The sequence below is a fragment of the Rousettus aegyptiacus genome, unplaced genomic scaffold, assembly GCF_014176215.1.
Source record: "Rousettus aegyptiacus isolate mRouAeg1 unplaced genomic scaffold, mRouAeg1.p scaffold_m13_p_2, whole genome shotgun sequence".
Lineage (NCBI taxonomy): Eukaryota > Metazoa > Chordata > Mammalia > Chiroptera > Pteropodidae > Rousettus > Rousettus aegyptiacus.
In genome coordinates, this window is record NW_023416295.1 from 150,688,210 (window position 1) to 150,714,404 (window position 26,195).

Here is a 26,195-nt window from a genome sequence, read left to right on the forward strand (position 1 = left end):
AGGAGTTTGATTTGCTCTTGTATATAAATAGAAACTTGTAGGGATTGCCCATTTGGGCTATTTCCTTTTAAACTTTTAACACTGTATGACTGTCTACTGAAAATGTCTGGATGCAATTCCAATGCAATGATGCATGTGGAAATGTGTACAGTAGTGTGTGTATGTGTGTTTAGGTTGAGGGCCCTGCTTTTAACAGGTATTAAAAACAATCTACTTCTTTTTAACCTCCTGAAAATTTTGGGCTGAGCCCAACAAACCCACCACAATTTTGTAAAATTTTAATAAGCAAGCTTGATAATCTGTCCTCTGCTATCTGGCATAAATACTACTTTAAAAAGATTTCTATTCTGAAAGCTCTCATTACACACACACACACACACACACACACACACACACACACACACACACTGATTAGATTAAGATGGAAAAGAAAAAAATTCCTCAGAAATACATGTCAATCATTTTATATCTCTGCAACAGTGTTACCAGATATCCTTATCTAAAATACATGACAAAAAATCCTGCAGCTTATTTCAGAATGACAATAAAGATACCACATATTTATGTAGATTCCAGTGATTCTAACACCCTAACCTTATAGAACTCCCCTGGATTACAAATATAACAAAGACAATTCTTTGTCATATTCATCTCATTCATTCACCCAGCAAATATTTACTGAATGCTAGCATCTCGTAGTTAATAAAAAGGAAGACAAAGCCTGGCTCTGAGCAGACCCTCCATGAAAGTCTGCCATCTAGAATTTAATCTCTAAGCCACCTGCCACAGCTTGCTTCTCTCTTTGTACTTGTGTATTAGGAATAGTGACTCTCACTCTCCTCAGAAATGGCCAACACACTTCGGCAATTTCTGTTCCTTTCCATGATATCAAAATTATGAAGAAATTTAAAGAACATCTTACAAAAAGCATTTTATATCCCTGTACTGTATTGCACAAAGATATCTAATATTCCATTGCTTAAACTTTCTTCACATTCACAGATAGCAATGGTATTATACTCCATTAATAATTCCAGTGATCAGTGCTCATGGTGTGTGTCAGGCATGGTTTAACCACTTCACAAATACTGATTCATTTAATTCCCACCACAACCTTATGAAGTAGGCATATTGTATATTTGAGGAAACTAAGGTAAAGAGAAGTAACTCACCCACAGCTCATGTTTTGATGTACTCAGCTAATATGGGGAATAGTGCTTAGAAGAGATTAGCATCTCATTTTGTCTAGGCATATAGTTTTTCACTGTGTGAGTGCTTAAAGGGACATTTTCTTAGAATAGCTTTACCATGCATTGTACTGTGTTAAAAGTTGACCTCATCAGTCATCATCCTTGGAATTGGATCGTTCCCTAATGCATCTATTCCTTGGATTTCAATTATTTTTTGTGTAATTTAGTATAATAATTCAAATTATATAATTCACTATAGAGTTTAGACATTTTGCAGATAGTGGGAATAAGGGAATTTGATGTAAACTATTCACATGTAGTCCCTGTAAATCACCCAATGTTTTAAAAATGTACACATTTGTGATTCTTATTTTCTTACCCTTACATTTCTTCTAAAGAGGAAATATATATAAATAACGTCATCTCCTAAGAGAAAAGCACAAGAGCAGCCCTTGCCTATGGTTCACACTTTTGGTTAGAAATTGTCATCTGATGGCAGGGATGCTAGTACCTGGCACCAGTAGTGAATAGGTGTTGAATTGCCACCTGATGTCCCTGAGAGTCCAGACTGTTTAATATCCTCACCTTTGGAGTGATTTTTAACAGCTCTGTGAATACAGCCATTCCCACCTAATGTGTTTCTCAGATGGCTTTAGCAAAGTTTTAAAAATAAAGAATTTATGAAAGACATGGAACACAGAAAAGGGCTGAAAGAAACTACGGGGAAAAGGAAGTAAATTCTTATGAGAGAGTTTGGAGAAATGAAGATAAATAACAGCTTTTGATCAAAATTGTGTTGTAGAGCCTTCTCGGGCTTAGTAGTAGTTTATCTGGAAAAGAGATGGACATCCAGAGTGCTTTCTCCCCACCTGGAATCTACCTGCCACATGAAGTTCCCCGTATTTTTTTTTATTTGATTCCCAGACCTCTTCATCTGCTAGAATTACCCTTTTTCCTGTATAGAGTGTCATGCTGTTTGCGAAGAGCAGAAAGCAAACCTCCCCCTCTGTTATTTCCAATATTCTCAGATGCTTGACTAAAGAAGTCTTGCATTTATATGCGTTATTAAATCTATTATTATTATAAGTATTCTGACTCTACCAAGATACAATAATTATGAATGTCTGATTATTATGGTCCTGTGAATTCAATAGAAATTTTCTTGTCTTCTCCATTTCTTAGCAAGAGATATCATGATACTGTGGGAAAAGCCCTAAGCTAGGTATTGGGAGATGAGAATTCTAGTTCTGGTTCTCCCATTAACTACCCATGTGACCTTAAAGAAAGCATTTTACTTTTCCGCGTTCCAATTTGCTCAGCTTTGAAATGGATGAGATCAAGTTTCATGATCTCTACAATCAATCTAGATATAAAATTTTGTTATTTTCTATGTACATGTATAAATAGCCCTCAGTTATAAGTGGAAATATTTTCTCCTGGTAACTACTAAACCACTAGCTCTACTAATTTCAGCCCATGTTATTAATGCTCTTTTTCAAACTCAGTCCAGATATTCAGATACTGCTGGACAGAGAGTGACCATTTTCATATCCATTCCAGCAGACAAACTTTCTGATAATATTCATTTTTAAAAAGCTTAAGTTCAAAACACTCTATTCATCTATTAGTTAGAGGTACAGCCTTTAGGCAAGGATGGTTACTCTTTATTCTGCCTCACGTGTTGACATTTTCTCAAATTCTCTTCCTCATAGATAGATAGATAGATAGATACACACACACGTATATGTTTATAAATTTTTGCCCTACATATATATGTGTGCAAAATTATAAAATTTCCTGTTTCAACTGCTTACAAATTCAAAACTAAAACTCAGAAAAACACACTATGTATTTCCTTTTGTAAACTCAACCTTAAAGAATGTCTCACATTTAATGTACTCTAAGTATATTCTTATAAGCTATAAGAATAAGATGAACCTATATCTTAATATTTTAAAAACACAGTACTCTAATACACAAATAGTTATTGAAATGCCTATACCGTTTACAACCATGTGAGTCTATATAATTAGTTTTCCATGGCTAAATAAGAGTGATGGAAAATAATTATATATTTACAAGCTCCTTCACTGTTTGATTTGTGGGCAGGTAATTTTACTGTCAAAAATTAATTTGCTCGCATTTTCTGATATTTGATGTGAATTATAATTGATATTATTTTAGTTTCATCTCCTGTGTTAATTTTCTCATTTGATGTGATTTGCTCCATTTCCCTAATAGCAATTACTTGGCGAGCTGTCAGAGGTAACCCACATTTGTTCCTCATGACACTTCTTTTTAATATAACTTTTTAGATTCAATCTCTGGACTTAACACCCTCCAAATGTTCCAGCTGTGCCTAGTTTTCTCCAGAGCCCCAAAGAGATCAAATTTAGAAGAAAAGTGTATAGGTTAAAATTTTAAGAACAGTTCAATTTAAATGTTTTTTTTTTTTTTTTTTTGGCTTACTTGCATAATTTCCCCTGTGAAACAGTGTCTTGCGTGAATCAGGAGCTTATCTCTAAATAACTTTCTTTAATCCTGGAGCATTTCTACTCAGCTTTAGTGGCTAAAGAAAAGTGATTCATTCCAATTTAATTATCAATAGGAAAGTAAATGGGTTCTAGTAATTCTGACCTCTTTCAGAGAAAGAAAAGAGAAAAAGATTTTGTTTTAAGCAGAACTTTAAATATATTTGTGGGAGATAAAAGGCAAGAGTTAGGTATGAAAATAGGTTCACACCAGAGAGCCCAGTCATTTCAGTTTGCTCACAACTGAGGTGTTTGTAGGGATGTGGGCCTTTCAGAGCTAATACTGAAAAAGTCCTAGGCAAACTGGGAAAAATTGGTCAAGATTGCTTTTTTGACTTTGGAGCTTCAGCACCCTTGGTTCAGAAGAAATTTCAGGGTGCAGTTCTACTCTCCAAAACTTTCCATAAGTTGAGGGTACATTGGAGTCATCATTTCTTACCTCCAACCAAAAATTGCCGAGGGACAGAAGTGCTGAAGGGAAGAGTGGTAGGTAACATGGAGTGGGGGAGATAAGGAGGGAGATAGGAAAGTGAGTTCAAGAGTCAATACTGATTCTGTTTCCTCCACACCAAGAATGACAAATCGGTTTCCAAATGAAAGTTGACTCCATTGCCATTTCAGAAGAGGATGTAATGATTTGAGGAAGGCACTTTTCCCCCTTTACATTCTAGGTGTTGGAAGCATGAGGCAGGAAGGGAGGATTAAGATAAGAGAAAATATGCAAGTAAATGAAATTTATGGCATAATTCATGAAAAATTTTCATATGGTTTCTCTAATCAAATATACATATATAAAATATTTAAGCCTATTTTTAGGTAATACCAATAAAGTTGTATTAAATAGCAATGACTGAAGAATGAAATGAGACACACAAGATCTGGTGAGCCTGTCTTCAGGCTTGATTATGACAGTAATACACAGTGTATTCAGTTTTTCACAGTATTATTTGATGGATAGCGAAACCCTAGCTGTTTTTGGTTTTATGAAAGCAGAAGATATGAATCATATCATGTAATACAGCACTGATAGCATTTTGTTTGTTTAAACTTTAAAAACAGCAGTATAAACTCTTACACTTTTGAAATCCCAAAATGAGAATTTACTAACCCCTCATACAGTTGTCTAAAGGCCATTTCTGTCAAGGGAACATTGCATATATTTTTAATCACGTGACTTTGGTGTGTGCTAAGTATTACATTTTTGTGATGTTCGCTGTATTTTGTTTTCTTTAAATATTTTATTGGCCCAAATATAGGAACATTATTTTGTGATGAACAATAATAATAATAACAATAACAATAATAATTAAATAAATAAACTTTTATTTAATATATTAGAACTGTTTCTAGGCCTTGAATGCTAAGAGGGTCAACAATCTCTTTTTCTCTCCCATCTAACTCCATGGCTTGTTCCATGAATCTCAGCCTCCTGTCCCTTCCCTTCCTGCCTGCCTCTTTCCTTCCCCCTTCTATACCCCTTCTTCCACTATCTAGCACCATTATAAGCACTTCTGTCAGCTCAGCTTTCGTCCTTGCTTTATGCCCTTCCCCCATCTCCACCTGCTGGCTGGCGAGTGGTAGCTTTTAAAGAGACAGCAGAAAAGAACCAGGGTGCCCTCCCATGCTGGTTTCCACAGATGTTATTACTCATTTGCTGTGTAGGTGACTATGACGATGGCTGGTGTGGTTTTTTTTTTTTTTTTTTTTTTGAATAATGATTTAATTAAAAAGTGGTATGTATGTGTGGTGTGTATTTTCATGTTTTTGATCTCTGTGGAAATTGGGGAGGCCTCTTTTAAAATCAGTATTACCTTATATTTGGGCCAATTTAAAAATTGAAAGTAAATACTGTTCTAACCCAAGGACCAGATTACCAAAAGGCCTGCTTTTTACATTTTATCTGCTCATCCTGGATTTTAGAATAATCAAAACTGTGCAAGTGTACTATCTTAACTTTGCCTAAATTGTGAGTCCATTGCTCTGTCTTTGATTCTACCAAAAAAAAAAAAAAATGCCTTTTGAGAATTTGGAACTTGTTATAATGCAGTTATCTACTAATTAAAATTATTTTGTTTAAAGTTTTAATTGTTGTATGTAGTTTAATATTGAATGTACCTGGACTGTTTTCTAATTACCTTAACAATCATGATTAAAAAGTTATTGAAAGTTATTGTGTATTGTTACATCCATATTTTTTAATATAAATCCCACATGGCCTTTTTTCTAATATACATTTTTGAGTTGCAGTCATAATCATTGAATTAGACCCTACCATTACCCTCACCACCATCCATCCTACAACATTCCCATTTTAACAAGGAAAATTTCTAATTTTAATAAATTAGCATTAAGATGATGGTACAAAGGGTTACGACTAGAATAAATTAACAGCATTTTAAAATTACTTGTTTACTTTAAAACCTGGTCCTTTTATCTACTGAAATATTGCCCTTCTTCTTAACAAATTACTTGGAAACAGAATTAAACTTTTTTTGAATAGAACACACATTTAAAATAAGATGATTTTGAGTGATTATTATACCAGGTAGGATTGGAGATATATGTGTGTGTGTATATGTGTGTGTATATCAACACACATATATTTAAATTTGCTATGAATTTGAAGTAAGTTAACAAATAAATATTATGCCAAAAATGTCGTTTCCAAGTATAACTTATTTTGCTAGGCTAGGTTTATATTTTTACAATTTCAAATTAATTGTTCATCTTTTTATAGAAACAAAGGATGGAGTATGGTCCAAGATCAACCGACCCACCCTCTGCTCCGTCGCCACCTCCAACACCAGCTCCTGTTCCTGTCCCCCTTCCACCTTCCATTCCGGCACCTGTTCCTGTGTCAAAGGTCCCAGCCAATGTCACCCGTCAGAACAGCAGCTCCAGTGACAGTGGTAGCACTACTGTGCGAGATAGCCAGAGACACAAACAACTTCCAGTGGACCGTAAGTTCCCCAGGGAAGCAAAATTAAAAGCACTGCCAATTAAAATATTGTTTATTATTGGTTTTACCAGTATTAAATATATTCAAAATGTAAATTAAATATAAATAATAGTGCTTTATACTTGCATAATACTTGATAGATTACAAAAATTTTCACTTAGTTTCTCATCCTCCAAGTAATTCTGAGAAACAGGAAGTTCTTTCTGTTCTCTAATATGTATATTTCTAATATATTGTGAAGACTCTGGAGCCAGACGTACTTAAGTGTGTATAGTGAAACATCACTTACTGGCTGTATGATTTTGAACAATTTATCTACTGATAAACAATTTATCTAATGATATCTACATATGATAACTGTGAGGATTCAGTGAAATAATGAATATAAAGCATTTAGATCAGTTCTCAGCCAGGGATGATTTTACTCCCTTCTCCTGGGGATATTTGGTATTGTCTGAAGACGTGTTTTGATCGCAGTTATTGGGTGGATGCTACTGGAATCTAATAGGTAGAATCCAAGAACATTTAGCAACATCGTACAATGAATAGGACACCCAACCTCCACTCCCAACAGAATTACCTGGCCCAAAGTGTCAGTGGTGATGCTGATGATGATACAGTAGATATTTGCTGACTGACATAATATGTCATATGGGTTGAAATCAGTCAGGTTTTTCAGCCTCAGTACCATTGACGTTTGTATATACAAGCACACTAACTTAATATAAACAACCTGACAATGGCAGTTTCAAATTTGCTCTCCAAATTCAGATTTCATATGACTTAGACATCAACTTACTTTTCATAAATTTAAATTTCATTTTTCATACACATGATTTCTATGAGAACTAGATTTAAATAAATGAAGAGACCCCATGGCCTATTTTGGATTATCCTCATTGGGATTGGGAACAGGGTAATTTGAAAGCAAGCCAAAGGTAATTCTAAGATAATTTGTATTTTGTTTTACCTTCTGGCATATGACTGGTCTGTTTAATTTTCGAATTATGTTTTTTTAGTATTATATAGTTACTTTGCTTTACCTTACTTGATATAAAAAAATGATTGGAAAACTAGAGCTGGGAAGATAATTCCTCAGTGTGATAAAAGTGTGTAAAGGGTGTGTTTGTGTTTATGTGTATAAAGGATATCTTTCATTCTCTCAGTATGACCTTTCCTAGGGCTCAGTTCTTTTCTGGATTCTTTTCTCCATAAACATACTTTTACTATAGATGAACAGTCTATTTCCATACCTTTATTTTTTATTTTTATTTATTAATTTTAATGCCTATAGCATTCGATATTCCTAGGTGGCCTCCCATCCAAGTACTAACCAAGCCTGACCCTACTAAACTTCCGAGATCAGACGAGATCAGGCACATTCAGGGTGGCGTGGCCATAGACTCCATACCTTTAAATACCATCTATAGAGATGGAAAAGGAATGACTCCCAAATTTGTCTTCCTATCAAATCTCATCTGACATTCAGATATATGTATTGAACTATTAACATTGTAGCTGCAATTTAATCCTTAAGAATCAAATTCAAAACCAAATTATTGAATCCTTCACTCCTGTTTTTCCTACAGTTTTTCTTAGTAAATCATAGCCATATCTATTCAGTTGTGGTCATTCCTCATAAATCAAAAAAGAAAACACTAAAGCTATTGTTTTAGAAAATCTGATTAAATTCATGAAGCATAAGCCTACTTTTATACATTACTATCTCTTCTGAAGTGTAGCCTATTTAAAAATCACCTCCTTCTCTATATCTTGACCTTACCACAAAACTAATGGAAAAATGAGGTTTCGAAAAAACAATGAACTCTTTCTGTGCAGCAAAAATAACTGTATATGAATGTCTGTGTCTGAATGAAGATGTGTGTGTATATAAATGTAACATGCTACTAAATTTTTTTAATTGTGTATTTTTTTAAAGACATATTTTTTCAGTGACACCAAAGACATAGTTTTGAGATGAAAAAGTTCTATGTTTTTTATTGATTTCCCTAAGGAAAAATTTCCTGTTACAAATGACTGTTCTCCCTTCATTCTTACCACAAGTTTATAACATTTCCCTCTTTTGATACGTCAGCACAGTAATCTTTGACACGTGGCACTCTTTTTCCAGGCCCGGGATCAGAGTTCATAAGCACCCAGTCCCCACTGGGAACAGTCTGTGGGTTGGGACAGTTTGTTCTTTGTCCTAGTCTAAGAAACTAAGAACAACCTAATGGGAAAGATGCATTGTTACAATACTTTAAAGATAAGAGACCTCTCCTGATAATTGTGACTCACCATTTTTAAGTCTGTTTTTCATAAGTAAAAAGGTAACATTGGTATATAAAATATAACATCTCTTCTACAATTAACACATGTACTTGTTCCCTTAAAATAATAAAACTTCACATTTACTTATGTAAAGTTCCTTTTGAAGGTACCTCAAAAGTATAGTTTGACATTAAATAAACATATTTCTTTTTTTATAAAACAGGTATTTTTTCATAGCTTTTTCTTGAGCACTTTTGGACAACACTTTTTTCTGAATAAATGTTGGGGCTTCTCAACAGTCTTATAGAATCAGATAGACATTTATTTATTGGTAACCAGCTTTCTCTCAAAATATACCTATTTGCTGCATATATTCTCTATTTACTAGCTAGATTTGTAATAAAAATAAAATGGAAGGAACTAGAAAGTGAATACTCATAAAAATATTGCCAAATAGCCATGAACAAGGAAAAAAATCAACAGGCCCGCTTTTAAAATGGAACAAGTAGCAAGAGCCAGAGTCCTTTTGCTGAAGTATAACTGTGGTTGCCTATTCAAACGAGCAGCTTGGAGCCGTGGGTCATCTAAGCTATTCAGATTGATTTATCACAGTGTTCAAAAAAGTTCTCCACTTATCACTTTTGAAGATATCAATGCTTCAGTCTTCTTGCATTTCTTCTATGTCCTTTGAAATGTTAGACCTTTTTATTTAAGTTTAATCCTTTGTAATCGGAAGTGTTATTTTAGAAAGAGGGATGAAGTTAGTCTGGTTTGTTGTTGTGTACTAGAACATTGCAAGTGGAAGCCAAAAGCCAGGAGCACATTACGAGAGGGGGTTTTTTTGTACTCCCTGGAAGACGTGCACCACAGATGAGCATGGAGTGGCTGAGTCGGTAGATACGAAAATAAATTTTTTAGTGTGGTGATAATTTTTCCTTTTTATTCCTTTGAGGTGTACTCATGTGCTGTATGGCAGTATTATGTATTGATTTAAAAGAGTTAACCAATGAAACGCATGTAGTATATTACTTACATGTAACAATCAGTAATGTTCCCTCTCACTCTGCTAGCCTCCTCATTCTTCTTCCCTTCCTCCTTGTCTTCCTTCTTCCCTTCCTTTCTCTTATTAATTTTTCTTTTGACTTTTTCTTCAAAGGTTTCCTGAATAGCTGAAGCATTAAAAAAAATAGACTGAAAGAACACTGCACCATTATTTCACACTGTCACTTATTTTCCAGGGACATCAAACATTTTCTAAAACTTTCCCTGAAAAAAATATTATAGAACAATAGTCACAAAAAGCTCCCTTAGTGACCAGGTCATTGCCATTTGCCACGTTGATAAGTAGATTAACATTAATCAGTTTTTTGTACTTAACCCTTGAAGGTGATAAACAAATAATGTATGTGTGTGTGTGTGTGTGTGTGTGTATTTTAGTAAGTATAAAATATTTAAGGGAGAGGGATATTAGGTAAGTTAAAGAGGTTCAATGATCTTGGCCATAAAACAGCCATGAGCTCAAAGTCAAAAGAACCAATTCTGGCTAAATTCTGCTACTTATTAACAATGTGATTTTTGGAGTTTGTACGTGATGCTTTTTAAAGTCTCTCAGTGAAAAAGTCAGCAGAATGCCTCCTTCATTCAGTTATTCATTGATTATTTACTGAATCCCTACACTGTTCCAGGTGTTTCAGGTAAAGCAAACAAAACAGGCAAAACTGCCTTTAATTAAAGGAAATAGATAGATAAATAACAGTTGATAACAAATATTAGAAGGTGCTTAGTAGAATGGAGGAAAATAAAGCCTGTGGATAGGGAGTGTTGTTGGGGAGGGGGCTGAAGTTTTAAATAGGGGCTATCTAAGGAGGGAAAGAGTGACCACGTGGATATGTAGGAGGAGAGCATGCCAGGCAAAGGCTCTTAAATTTGAAGAGCACCAAGGAGGCCATTGTGAGCTAGACTAGAAGAATCTGGGAGGAGAGCAGTGGAGTTGCCTCAGAGATGGGGAGGCCCCATTGGGCCTGTTCCTAGAAGTAATTTGGATCCTGTCGGAAGGTTTGGAGCAGAAGAATTGCAATATCTGACTTACATTTTAAAAGGATCATTTTAGCTGTCGTGTGAAAAAAAATGAAGAGGAGAAAAGAATGAAGAGGAAAGGGTAGGGTGGTGGAGAATAGAAGCAGGCAGCCCTGTAAGTAGGCTGGTGGCTTAGACCAAGCTGGCAACAATAAAAATGGAGTGGAGTGGGAAGATTTTGTTGTATTTTGATGGTAAGAGTAACAGGATTTGCTGATGGGTTGGATGTAATTGAAGACAAAGGGGACTCAGCATTGCTCCATGGTATTTTGCCAAAAGAACTGGAAAAAGGATTATCATTAGCTAAGTTGGGAAGTCTTGCGTAAAAGCAACCTTTAGGAAGAAGATAAGCAATATACATTTGGACATGTTATATTTGAGGTATCTAATAGGCATCTAAGTGACTACATCAAGTAGACAGTTGGCATATGTGGATGTAAAATTCTGAATAACAGTCTGGACTAGGGAAATTATTTTGTTTTTTAAGTGACATTTAAAGCCCTGAGACTAGTCACAGCAATCATTGATGGGGTGACTACAGGCAGAGAAGTTTAAGGATTGTGCCCTGGAATATTTTAATGTTACTTAGCCGGTGACATAAGAATCTTCAGCAAAGGATTCTGAGAAGGAAAGGCCAGGGAGACAGAAAGAAAATCAGGAGAGAATGGTATCCTGAAGGCCACAAGAAAAGGAAGTGTTTCAAGGAAGGATCACCTTTGAATATTGCTGATGAGTTAAATGAGACAAGGACTGGGAACTGACCATTAGAATTTAGCAAAATGTAGTGGCGGGAGGAGGACAAAAGCCTAATTGCAATGAATTTCATTGGAGTCAGTGGTAGAGAAGGCTTTTCACAGTTTTGCTGAAAGGGGAGCAGAGAAATGGGCTGTAGCCGGGAAGGGCTTATTTAAAGGTAAGAGACATAATAACAAAATAATAACATGTTTGTATGCTGGTGAAACGTAGCATAAGTAGGGGAGAAATTACTGCCAGAATATTTAAAGAGAGGACGTGGGGTCTCATGCACACACACACATAGAGAGGTTGGCCTTAAGAGCATGAGAACAGTTCATCTATAACTTAATGGGAAGGAAAGAAGGTAGTGTGTATGGGGAAAGTGCTGGTAGGCAAGAACTGCTAGAGGAACTTATGGAGGCTTTCTTCTAACTTCTTTATTATCATTTTAAGAAATTAGGAAAGGGAGATCATCAGCTCAGGGTAAGGATAGTGGCATAAGTGCTAGAGGCTTGCACAGGAAGAAGATACTACATGCATATCTAACAGTAGGCAATTATATAGTCTAGGTTTAGGACAGGAATTCTCCACTTGAGCTCTATTGATATTTGGGGCTGGATAATTCTCTGTTTTAGGAGAACGCCCTGTGCATTTGCGAGTGTTTGTTTTGTGCATCCCAGGCCTCTGCCCACTACGAAATAACAGTATCCTTCCCCCTCCCAACTCCAAAGGTGATATCCAAAAGTGTCTCCAGCCATTACTAGATGTCCCCTGAGGTCAAAATTTTCCCCAGTTGAAACTACTAGCCTAAGGCAATGTAGTATGATTGTCAGGGAGCTTTAATGGCCCAGTTGAGGTTTATATTCATGAATTTAACATGAGATTATTCAGCATTGTTGTGTTATCCTCAGTGTGCAGGTGCAGGCTCAGAACAAGCAGAAAGTTAGATTTAATAAGGATTGGGGATTTGCCAAACGAGTAACAATGAAGAGAGAGGAAAAGAGCTAGGGAGTGATTTTAATAATTGATCATGGAATTTATACTGAGTGAGGATGAAAGTGAGGAAAGATGGTAGGAACACTAGATTATAAATCCTATGGGTCAAAGGATTTTGGGCATTGGGTTTTAGAGAGAACGTATATTAGGAGTTTTTAACAACACCCTACTCCTTGTTGGTCTCTAGGAAGGAAATCTCAGATGGAAGAAGTGCAGGATGAGCTCATCCACAGGTTGACTATTGGTCGGAGCGCAGCCCAGAAGAAGTTCCACGTGCCACGGCAAAATGTGCCAGTTGTCAATATCACTTACGACTCTACTCCAGAGGATGTGAAGACATGGTTACAGTCAAAGGGGTTCAATCCCATGTAAGCCTCTCTGGGAATCCTTTACAATTTTATGTGCTAAACATGCATTGTTTTCGATTTGTTCACTAAGATGTCACACATGACTCTTTAAAAATGTGAGAGCCTAAACTGCATTCGTTTCATGCTCAGGAAATGACTTTAGCTCTTTATGGCTAAAAAAGGATTGGAAGAAGCTAAAATAACTATCATTTGATGGCACCCCATTTTCTTGATAGTGATGTCTGTTCTTCATTGATCCCTTTAGCAAATTGTCAGCAGCTTCGAGGCTGGTAGCTTTTTTTCCTCCATCCTCAGGTTATACGGGGTAGGACTATGGTATTAGCTAGACTCCCCAGACCTTATAGGACATAGAGCAACATATAGCAGAATCTCGCCTTGTGCTGCAGGATATAGATTCCAGGCAAATAAAACAGATAAATGACCTGTCATAGATTATAATCTAATAGGGTTTTTCCTTTAATAAACCCATGGTAAAGTTTTTGTTTATCTATAATCTTAAAGTTTGTCAGCAGTTTACATGTATTTGATACAGTGAACTATTTGAATAATACAGATGCAGGAGAACTTGAATGTTATAAACTCACTTAGCATGAATGGAAAATGAGGTACACTAGTTAATTAACTGGTTACTAGAAAGTTATCTGTTCCTCTTGTGAAACACCAAATTTCAAGGACTTGAGAGAAAATAATGATACTAAATCCAATTGGCTCCTTTTTGATATTTCACAATCAGGGTCCCTTGTCATTGTCCTGACTAGGCACTGTAGTTCCATTTATGAGTTCCAGTATAAGGAACACTTAGAAAGGAGAGGTTATAGCAGGACCAGGAATTTTTCTCTTTTCTTCTGGACAATATTTTTATTTCTTTTCCCTGCTTTTGTTTTTTCAGGACTGTCAATAGTCTCGGAGTATTAAATGGTGCACAACTTTTCTCTCTGAATAAAGATGAACTGAAGACTGTCTGCCCTGAAGGAGCAAGAGTCTTTAACCAAATCACCGTACAGAAAGCTGCATTAGAGGTATGACTTGTCAGCCTGAGGCATCATTCTGTATTTGTCAAGAGTGTGGACTGCAAATTGAAAGCTCTGAAATGACCATTTGCAGGGAGTTTAATTTGTTATAAACGCTCATTTAACATGAAGCTTCATCATATACTTTTGGACATTTAACGAAAAGCCTAATATTTGCATTTTGTATGCATTAGCTACTTCTGTAGGAATTTTAATAATGATACAATGGTGAACATTTACTTCTGAGTAAATGCCTTAAGAATTCCGAACTCTTTCGCCTATCTTTAATATTTAATTTGGAGATGCTAATAGGTTAGAGGTTATAGGCTCTTAAAACCCTAGCCATATATCTTAGTCCTGGTTATACATCTAAGTAATCAGAGGGAAAATATTAAGTAGAGATCATGAAAATAGGGAGCCCTGAAGAGTAATTATTTAATTGTAGCTATTTGTATGGAAGCAGGAGAGTAAATGTTTTCTAGGTTGGATATACTTAAGCTTCCAATATCCTACTCTACTTAAAATGGGCTTTGTAAAGGTAGTAGTTTCCAACTGTTACATCTCACAGCTCTTAATAGCTTTCATGAAAATTATACTTGGACTCAAATGAAAGAATATAGGCTTTGGTGTGAAATTGATACATAATTATCTCTGGCAGGTATATTATATAAATTCAATAGTTAAATAGCACAGAGTAAAATAAATTCATGCATACAACCCCATAACTATTCTTAGTCAGGAACAAGTCTATTTCCCTTGGAAATTTTCCCTACGACATTTATCTTGGGGGTTCTGTTAGGCTTTCTGCATGTTGAATATGAATAAGCATTATATCTTTTCTGAGACAGTTTTGTTACCATTGTAACACATTCTAATTTTATCAAGGGTGTATAAATTACTTTTTCAGCGTATGGTAGAAAGTTCATATCTATTCTAACATTGCTGAACTTCTTCAGTCCAGACTCCCTATCTCTGTTATTCGCCCTCACTGCCCTCTTCCTCCTGGTCTCTTGCTCCTGCTCTTCAGGCTGTGAATTGAGATAGAGACCAAGTAGTACCTGAGATTCTTCATCTCCCTCAGCCACCACACCCTTCTCTTGCATCTAGTTCATCTAGTTTTAGATTACTCACCTGTGTTGCCAGAAACTTCCATTGACAAGAGCAAAATGAGGGGGGTGCACAAGGATTGTAGGAAGGCTGGGAGAGGAGAGAAGCCGACATGATGTCACAGGGTTAGGACAGTGTGGAGGGAAACTTAATGCATTCTGAGCCCAGTCTTTGGGCCTCATTGAGAGTAGAGAATCCCCTGAAGGGAGACAAGTATCTTGCTTGAGCTAAAGAGGGATCTTTGATAATTACCCATCTTATTATACTTATTGTGCACATACCTTCTTGCTCCCAGGGAATCTAGAGCAGTCCACATGCATTATTGATTTATCTTCATAATATTCAAGTGAAGTTGATTGAATTGCCCTAAGACACTTTTATAAATGAAAAAATTATTAACGTGGTATGTTAGTGAAGTCCAGAAGCATCACTCATATCAAGGGCAGCCTTCGATTTTCCCCCAAGAGATATTAGAAGAAAACCATGAAGGACGTTTACCCTGAGCTGTTTGATTAAGTGACCTGCAGCCTGCACAAAACTGTAACCATCTTGTCTGAACCATGTTTATTTTTTAGGACATCAGTGGCAGCTCCGAGTTACAAGAAATCATGCGAAGACGACAGGAAAAAATCAGTGCTGCTGCCAGTGATTCAGGAGTGGAATCTTTTGATGAAGGAAGCAGCCACTAATTTCTTTCTATGTTTGTTTTTAAACTCCATTTAAATTTTGGCATTATTCTAACGTGCTTTGTTTTAAGAAGCCATGAAGGGAATGTCAGATTCTTATATCTTGGTATACTTAATTTATCGCCATACAGTAACAATGCAAACATAAGTAAGCAGAGGACTTACTCCTGGGCCCTTTATTTTTACTAAAACTGAGAATTTTTAAATAGAATTTTTTGACCTTGGGAAATATTTTGTTTATTTTACCAAGGTGAGGTTTCCTTTCCTGGATTATTTCATCCTAATTTCAGTGTATAAGCAGGAATTTCTTTGTTTGACAGTGATGAATTTATTTATTGCAACAAAACAAAAGATATTGCCCATGATTCAAAATCTAAATAATTTCAGTTTTGTCTGTGACCATGATGTCTGCCAAGCAGGATGTAGATTACTTTAGGTTAGCCTCTGCTTACTTAAATATCTTATTTGATATGCTCAATGATAGAATATTTTGAATTATTTAAAGTTCTTAATGCCAACAGTTTTTTTAAAAAAATCAAGACATTTAATGAGCTGTAAAATACAAGGCCTTGGACATGCAAATATAAACCTATGGAGCATTCCCAGACATTTTATTTGTCATGGCTCTGCTGATTACAATTCCTTAGATAGCTTGTATTTTGATTTAGTTTATATTCTGCTTATTATCTATTCTGTGTTCTTATATATGAGAAAGCACAAGTGGAGAAGAGGTCATATATATTCAGTCTGTCACAGGAAGTAGCTAGCCTACAGTGGTGTGAGTTACAGTATTTTGCTTAATGAAGGTCTCAGTTCTGAATATTGATATGAGTAGTTAAAAGGAAATTGGGGCCATTTTATGTGTTTTATCTGTATCAAGTTTTTCTGGTAATAAGAAACATGTAATTTACACATATGTTAATCCTGTGAAAGATTCTAGATATAGAAAAGAAAGATACTTAACCTTCAACAAATGTTATTTTTGGAAACACGATTTTTGTCATTAAATGTTATATTATTTCACATATATAAAGCAGATGTTATGTAAGAATGTTGTATATTTTAACATAAATCCATTTAGAGAGATTATCTAGATTCATTAATTTTCATAGTGCCTTTTTTCACATGAGTCAGCTGGAAAGTCCGCAATAAACAGTATTTGCTGTATGTTAATAAATGGCTTCTGACTCATTGGCAAAAGGGATCTTTGGTATTTAGCCTGGGAATTGAGGTTGAGTGGAATGGGTATTTTTTAACTGATTTCTGTTGTATTTTTGAGTGCGTAGAAGCCACCCTAGAATACTTTCTTCAGTCATTTCTCTTATTTACATCTTTCTTATTTCGTCATCTTTTCCTCTTATTGTCTAGTTACAGTCGATCACAGTAGTAAAAACAAATTTACACAGCACTTATGATTACTAAGTGCTTCCACAGAAATGCTTTATTAGATATCTGTAATAACTCTAGTTGTATTTTATAGATGAGGAAATTTTCCTGAAATCGTGAGTGATGCGGGAGTCTCGCATCTTCCATTTCTCAATCTTTCTATAACATTGCCCCTTGGACAAAGCGAAGCAAAATGAGAATGATAAAGAATTATTGTATATCTTTTTCATTTCTTAAGCATTGATACACATTTATAACTTAGCCTTTATTAAAAATCCCAGAAAATGTGGGCATAAGACAAAATAAAATAAGAGGATAAAATAACCTGAATGTCATGTAGCATATCTGATATTTTAAAAATTAGTATAATTTATAAGTATATCTTTATGCTATAAAATTGCAAAGGAAAATATCTCAGGGATAGTAATTGCAGGAAGCAGTTATCTCCCTCAGGGCTGTGGGGACAAAGAAAAGAGTTGGGGTTGGTGGAATTCAGAATCTTGGGGAAGAGGCACTACAGAGTTTGGATCCTAACCTCTGAGGAACTTGGTCACTGGTACTTGAGAAGTTTGGAGGAAAGACCCCACAGCTGGTGAATCAGCTTCTGAAAGGGGACAGCCTAACTGGTGCTGATACATCAGGAATTTAGCAAAGAATTTAGCAAAGAATTCAGAATTTAGTTCAGCAGATCCATGGTGCTGAGACTCAGACCTCTTGGAAGAGCATGCCAGCCAGCTGGTACTTAAATTTCTGAGAAAGCACAATTAGGCTGCTTCAGGGAGCCTGAGGAAAACCAAACAAACTGGGAACTGGAACCTACTGGTAATCAGTTGCTACTTACAAAGAACCATTGTTTGGGTGATGTTGATAGGAACAGGAACTAAAACAGAGGGAACAAGTTCCTTGTTTCCCTCTAGCTTCCTATCTTTCTGTCACACACTTTGGGTGGACTCTACAGGCACACACTGGGCCAAGCCCCACATAACAAAGATAAGAATAAAGGGGTGGATTTGAAACAGAGAAAAGCTCAATAACCAACCCATTTCAACTCTGGCTACTTAGCCTGTATTCCTCCTCTTCTATACATATTTGAAATTTCATGCAATAATTTTTTTTTAAGTATGCTTTTACCTAACAAGAAGCAATCATCTTTCTCTGTTATTTAAACACCATTTAATGTAAATAGTTGGTGAACAGGCAAAAAGAGAACACTGAGACATCACAGAGGTTATAATAATAGGAAGCAGCTCCCACCCCTTGCGCTAGGGGAGCAAAAGGAATGGTTGGGGTTTCTCAGTGTTTGGAAGCCTGAAGGAAGGGCCCTAGGGAGCTGGAACCCAGACCCTTTGGAGGAGGCACTGTCTGGTGTTGGTGCTAGTGTGTGAGGAGCACAAAGGAGATACCGCTTAGAGCTGGAACAGAGACCCCTGAAGTAAAGATTCTAGACAGTTGATGCTGGTATCTCTGAGGGAGTGCAATGGTATTGGTTCTGAAAATGTAAAGGGAAAAACTAGAAACTAGAATCATCTACTTCTACTGGAATCAATTCCCATAGTGGGAATCTATTCACTGGCATTAAGCTATTTGATTGTGACATGCCATTTGTGTGAGTTTCTTTTTTTTCTTGTTCTTAGTGTTTGTTGAGCTTCTTGAAACTGTGGGATTATAGCTTTTTTAAAAAAAATTTTTGCAATTGTTACTTCTTCTTTTTTTATTTCCCCTGTCCCTCCTACCTTCAAACCTCAGAAGACTTCAATTTCATGTTTTAGGTCATTTGAAGTTTTCCTAAGCTCATTGATAACTCTGTTAATTTTTTATTCAGTCTTTTTCTCTGTATTTCGTTTTGGATAGTTTCTGTCTTCAAGTTCACTAATCTTTCCTTCCACAGTTTCTAATCTGTTTTAATCTCTTCCATTGTATTTTTCATCTCAAACTCTAGAGTTTTCACCTTGAAAAGTTTCACTTGATTTTTCAAAATTATCTTTCATGTCTCAGTATTTCTTCGGCTTTACCTATCATATGGAATACATTTAAAATATCTGTCTTCATGTTTTATTTATTAATCATCTTCATAGATTCTAAGTCAATTATGATTGTTTTTTTCTTTATTATGGGTCTTATTTCATTGCTTCTTTGTATGTCTGGTAATTTTTAATTGGATGCCAGACATTGTGAATTTTCTCTTATTAGATGCTGGATACTTTTGTATTCCCATAAATATCATTGTGCTTTGTTTTAGACTGCTGTTAAGCTACTCGGAAAGAGTTTGATCCTTTCTGATTTTGTCTTTAAACTTTGTTAGGTGGCACCAATGCAGCATTTACATTAGAGCTCATTTTATCCCACTGTTGAGTCAAAACCCTTCTGAATACTCAACCGGTTGTTCCATGAATTATGATGTTGACCACTCTTGCAGGTGGCGATAAGAACTATTACTGGTCCTGTGTGAGCTCTGAGAATTGTTCCTCTTCTTCTTTCAGGTGGTTCTTTCCTTAACCTTGGGCATTTTTCTTAAACACATGCCCTGATCCATACTTAGCATAAGACTCTATGGCGACTCTTTGTAGTTCTCTCTTCATGTAGCTTTCTCCTCTCTATTACTCGGTATTACTCTGTACCGTGAACTTTAGCTTCCTTCCCTTTTCCACACTCTGAGCTTTGTCTCCTCAACTCAGTCTACATAATTCCACAGGGGTTCTCCATGCCCTGCACTATACCTTGGGAACAATTGCTAGACAAAAAGCTGTAGCAATTGTAGGGTTCTTCTCATTTAATTTTCACCTTTCAATGATCACTGTTATTAATTACCCAGTGTCCACTGTCTTGAAAACTGTTCTTTCATATGTTTTGTTTTGTTTTGTTTTAAATCATTTCAAACTAGAGGATAAATCCAGTCCTCCTGACTCATCTGAGCTCAAACTTGGCATCACCTTGCTTTTTAAAGTATATTTTTCACCTAATATAAAAATCTAAATTGCCCCTTTTTATTCAAGAACTTTAAGTGTCATTCCAGTTTCTGTTGTTCCTGATGATAAGTCATCATTCATGTTTTTCCTGCTGGCTGCTTTCAGGATTCTCTTCTATCTCTTTCATTTCAGCAACTTGATTATACATTTGATAGATGTAGTTATCTTGGTATTTATTCCATGTGAGAATCAGTGAGGTTCTGGATTTACAAGTCAGTGTTTTGCCATTATCGGAAGCCCTTACTTCTTCCAATATTTTTTTTCTGCTTCTTTCTTTTTTCCTCTCCTCAGTCTGCTATTACACGTATATTAGACTACATAATATCCCCAAAATTCCTGAATCTCTCTTAATTAAAAAAAATTTTTTTCCCTTCTCTTCAGATTGGAAATTTTATCTTAATGTATATTTAGGTTCACCAATTTTTTTTTCTTTCTCCATTTTCCAGTATGCTCTTAGTTAATCCAGAGAATTTTTCTTTCCAGTTATTTTATCAGCTTTAAAATTTACATGTTGTTTTTCTATTTGGATTCCATTTCTCTGCTGAAACTTTCTATCTGTTCACTCATTACAATAACATTTCTCTTTAATTCTTTAGACAACTTATTTCTATAACGTAAAGGCTACTTTGTAATCTTTATCTGCTAAATCCAGCATTTGGGCCATCTCAGGCTCTGTTTTTATTGATTGCCTTCCCCCTCCCCCCCACTATGGTTCCTAGTTCCTTGTTTGCATGTGTAATTATTTTCAATATATATTTGACATTATAAATATGTTTTTGATACTTTAGAATATATTATCTTTGAAAAAAATATTCTTGTTCTAACAAGTAATTCTGTACTAGTTGATCACTTTGAACTTGTATACCTTTGGTTTTATGCTCTGTTAAGATGGAGCATGGTAAGTTCAATGTGTTTTACAAGGTCTTCTATCTTGATGGGGCTCAATTTTCGAACTCTCTCTTCTGCATATCTAGTCAGGCTTGATATTTAATTTAGGCTTTGTTTATACCTGTCAAAAGTAGTTTTTCCTTCTAAGGGATACCATTATTTGGATAAACTCCCAGAATATTTTGTATCTCAGTCGGATAGCTAAGGTGTTAAAAGATGTTAAACAGGTCTCTTCACTTTTGCTGGGGTGGATCTCTAATGTTCCCCAGTACAACTACCTCTAGTAGCTCTATTCTGCTCTTAACCTTATAGCAGCCACTCTCTGGTAAGCATTGGGTAATATTGCCCTATGTGGACTGGGTGGATTCTCTTACAGATTTCTGTGGCCACTCTCTGCACAAATGCCTTGGTGGAGGGAGTCACAGTTACCAAGAAAAAAAAATACCTTCTAGTACCCAAATGTTGAGGCCCATCTTATCACATATGTGAAACAAGGATTCTAAAGTGAAAAGCTGATAAAATTTTGAAAATATATATAAAAAAAAAATCAGAGTTTCTCTCATTGAAGTCGCAGAGAGGAGGCTTAGAGCCTCATTTACTAAGAACTACACTGTTAGATTCTAAACTGAGTTGAGGTAAGAAATGGCGATCAGGTGCTCTGAGGGAACTGAGGTCCTGAATCTGGATTTCTGTATCAATTAGGAAATGTTAAGAGCTGAGATGCTTCCTGAAGAACCTCAAGCACATCACCTTTAGCTTAGTCCTGGGATGAGGTGGGCAATGAACCAGGGCTCCTGCCAGGCCCAGATGGTCCTGGTCTAGGGCTCTTTCCTTCCTGACTGTAGTCCCAGCCACTTGGCCCAACTTTGCTTCTTTTCAGTGCTGCCTCAGGTAACCCTGAAGCAATCATTCTTGCCCCTCAAACCTGGCTGTGGAGTAAAACATAATTTCTCCAACTTTAGTCATTCCTGTTATCTCCTCCAATGAAAACACAGTCTCAGATGATGGAAAAATGGAATAACACAAATATACACACACAACTGATGAGAAATTAATATCTATAGGTCTTTCCCAGTTTGTCCTATATTTTTAATTCGGAGCTGGTACGATATAGGAGGCCTTCTGCCGTCCCATCTATTCTCAAGGAAAGGGAAATAAGAACTAAACTCATATGTGCTTAGAACTTTCACAGATATCCTCACTTTACCAATGAAAAAATTGTAACTTGGATATGTTAAGTAGCTTGTACAACAAAGTCACAGAGTAAGAGGAATGATAATTTGGACTCAACCCTTGAACATTTATATATCTTGCAAATTTTCTTTTCTCACAGATATATAGATCAGTGTATAAAAAAATTATAAGCAGAAAAGTGTTTTTTTATCATAAAATTTTACATAGTGCACCACTGTATAAAATAGGCAAAATTAGACTTTCTCTCATTGAAGCCACAGAGAGGAGGCTTAGAGCCTCATTTGGAAATCACCGGCCCAGTTCACATAGATTGCCTCCTCCATGAAGGAAGGCCCTGCAGGCGAACATGAAGATTGAGAGATGATTATTCCATGACAACATTAGATCAGGAAATGCAGTTCCCTATCTCAACAGTCATTTACATATTTGGGGAATTTCAGATGGCTGACTGCCCCTCTCAAAGCACCACTTTGTTTAGATAGAAAAATTGCCTTGGACATCATCTCAGAGTTCCACATTTATGCTTTAGAATAAAAATTATACCAATAAATCAGAACAAAAGTTAGCTGATCCTGGTCCCAGTCTTCCCTGTGATAGCCAGGCCAGAACCAGGAATAGATACACATTTACTTTGAGTTAATCCATGGTGTGGCTTATTCAGTAAACAACAATGGCAGGATCTCCAGCTCCTAGAAGGTATGTGATAAAAGGATCAATCTGACTTGTGCTAGTGAATGAATGAAAGCAGCAGAGCTATTGGTTCACAGACTGAGACAATTACCATGATCTGTTGTCTAGCTTGCAAAATACAGCCCTTTACAAGGTTAGAAGGTCTAGAGTATTTGCTTGTAGCAACCCAGTATCCTGCAGCCAGTAAGTAAAGAAATGTTTTATGTTAGGAAAACAGCACAGGGCAGTTAGTTTATTGCCTCATCTCTACAACCAGTCTTATTATAGGGCAGAATTTAGACATTTGGGTAAGTCATTTCATTTGTCTTGCAGCAATAGAAAAAAAAAATGACTATTCTTATTTTATGCTTCAGTGACAGTGCAATGGATTTATAAAATGCAAATTAAAATAGCTATCTGGAATTACTTAGATGCTTCCCACTTCTTTTAGCATTTGTCAGACCGAGTTTTCCACACCACCGTCAGACATGAGTGTGCAGATGAGGCCTCTCTTACAGAATTGCTGACTCCAATTTTGGCAGCACTTAGATGGGTTGTTCCATCTATTCTGGGGAGCAGGCCTCATGGATGGCATGCTCATGGTAAGTGCGCTCATCGGGGATCCCGGAATCAAATGGACATCTCACTTTGGAGACGTCTTGGTGCTGGAATGAGTGGGAGGGTTTGGTGGTCTGAGAGAGAGGGGAGAGGGGGTGAGGTAGGGGGGAGAGGGGAGAGAGGAGAGGGGAGAGGTTGATTGATTCAAAGAGCTGTACAGCATTTATTTCAGGCCACTTGGGCCAGGCTCTGCCATCTAGTGCTTTATACAACCAGTTCTGCATTTACCACAGCTCCACAAGGTAGATTTTTTTTGTTGTTGCTATTATTATTATTATTTTTGCAGAAACAGTTTGAGACTTGTTAAGGGAACATCACTACTAAGTGTCAGAGCACAGACTGCTGTGACTTGAAAAGCTATACTTTTCAAGGATGTCACTCTGCATCCTCGAACCACCAGGTACCACAGCAAGAGCTTAACATTTATTTCATCCTCAAGGAAACCCTGAGGAGGAAGTGCTTCGTATTTCCACTTACAAACAAGGAAACTGATTCACAGAGGGATTAAGTGGTGTTTAAAAGTGATGCCTGCTTACTCCAAACCTCTATTCTTAACTCTACCCAGGCGTACTTACATATTACGATTTGTACAGATTGGCATCTTTGATTTAGAAGAAGTTGCCAGCTTGTTAGACATAGGTTTAGTGTAACAAATTTACACAGATTGCACAACTACAGACATTTGCACTGAATATGAATTAGGCCCTTGCATTGCTTTGCTGGGAAACCCTCTAGTGCAGGTTATATGCATGGGATACAAAACACACATTGCTGATGCACTTGGCAGTATAAAATTGAAGCAGAAAGCCAGGCCTGGGCAGCTCAAGACTCTACTCTAGAGGATCAGCTCCTGCTTTGGCACTACATGCCTATGGCACAAGAGTCCCCCCTAGGTCACAAGACTGTACCTCCTTTCTATTCCAAGGTCTGTGTGACTGTGTGCATTGGGAAGGGGGAGAAATTAGGTGTGACCCTGGGGAAACTGAGCCAGTCCAGCTCATGGACCAGCTTCAGATACTCTTATCGAATTTATTCAAGAATTCCAAAGTGGCCCTTGGAGACTGTGAGAGATTTGTTTGTGGTAGGGAACCATATAATATACTAAGTTATTTCAGGTATTGTTTTTCTGTATCTTATACATGTTATCTTCATTATCTTCCTAAAGCCCTATGAGAAAGCTACCATCACTGTGTCCATTTCACAGATAAGGTAACTGAGTCACAGTCATGTGCAGAGTCTTAGCTCAAGTCTCTCTCCATCCACAGTCCCTCTTTCTAAACCACTCCACTCTGCTCTACGTGCTGGGTCCTGGGCAGTACTGCTCCCCACGTTCACAGGTTAAGAGAGAATGTGACCTAGTTTGGTTTTGAACATGAAGGAACCCTTCCAAGACCATTCTGTTTTGAATTTGTAAAGGCAGTAGTGGTTGCAGTTATTTTCCTAGTTGTAACAGCTCTTTGGACTTTTTGGTATTCTCAGAACTGCATAAAACTAGTTTGTGTCAGCTGGCTTTGAACTCCTGTCCACTGTGCTGGAACTCCCTGTGACACACACGTGGCAAAGGCCTGGCTTGCTCAGCATCACCCACATGCCAAGCCTCCTGGCCTCGGGTACATTTGTGCTTTTATTGATGTGAAACACTGTGGGGCATATAGGAATCCAGGACTCTGATTCAGAGCCAATAACCTCGTTAAGGCTAAAAAATTTTAGTGGATTTCCTAAGTAATGGTCTTGTACGGGGTTTAGAAAGAGACAACAAAAAAAAAAAGAGGAGAGATCTAACTTGGAGGAAACCTACTTCTGGAGAAGAATACATATATTTTCATAGAAAAGTTTATTTATTAAAGGAACCATCATTGTTCTCTGGCCTTTTCCTGAGTTCTTGTTTGCATTGTGGGTTAACCTTGCTCTGATCTGTTTCATCTTTAACCTGTCTTCTGGGAATTTTATTGAATAGTCATCCACCACGGCCCTGAAAAACTCCCACTATAACTGAGATGGAACGTAGTTGTAAAGAGTGTCCTTGTGCTGTCATAGTAGTTAAGGGCATAGCTGACAATACTCAAATCTCAGTGTCAACACCATAGAAATTTGTTATTTGGTCATATCATGGACCCACGCCGGTAGGTATTCCTCCTCTAGGTGATGGTTCAGAGACCGAGGCTTCTCCCATCTTTTTGGCACCACCATCTCGGTTGGGGGTTGGAGGGGAGGAAAGAGACTTGAAAGTTTGCTCCTAAGTGATTTTCAAGAGCCAGGGGCTAGGGAATGGACACTTCTGCCTACTTTCCATTTGCCATAAATAAGTACAAGCGGCTGGGAAATGTAGCCATAATGTGCCCTGATACATATACAGTAACAGTCAATCCATTGGACTCTGCTGAGTAACTCATGAGTTGGAGCTGTCTGTGGAGGCCTGGAAGGAAGTTATCACTTTGGAGTCAGCCAGGAAGAAAAGCTTCAGAAGGCAGGGTTGGAGGTAGGGTCATCCACGTGGGCCCCAGTAATTGAAGCAGTGGGGGTTTTTTGAACTTTTGCTGAATGC

At 36.8% G+C, this 26,195-nt stretch overlaps 1 protein-coding gene and 1 pseudogene across 4 annotated transcripts in view; one reads left to right on the forward strand and one right to left on the reverse strand.

Moving 5' to 3' along the window:
• The window catches only part of EPS8 (epidermal growth factor receptor pathway substrate 8), a 149,296-nt gene extending 132,190 nt beyond the window's left edge, over nucleotides 1-17,106 (forward strand). For all 4 annotated transcript variants that reach the window (XM_016140560.2, XM_016140563.2, XM_016140559.2 and 1 more), the window contains 4 exons: nucleotides 6,459-6,681; nucleotides 12,946-13,126; nucleotides 14,016-14,145; nucleotides 15,819-17,106. In XM_016140560.2, coding sequence (XP_015996046.1) covers nucleotides 6,459-6,681; nucleotides 12,946-13,126; nucleotides 14,016-14,145; nucleotides 15,819-15,932 — 648 coding nt within the window. In that variant the 3' untranslated portion in view covers nucleotides 15,933-17,106. The remainder of the gene's footprint in view (nucleotides 1-6,458; nucleotides 6,682-12,945; nucleotides 13,127-14,015; nucleotides 14,146-15,818) is intronic.
• On the reverse strand, nucleotides 7,966-8,084 carry LOC118614008 (annotated as a pseudogene).
• Nucleotides 17,107-26,195: the final 9,089 nt, after the last annotated feature.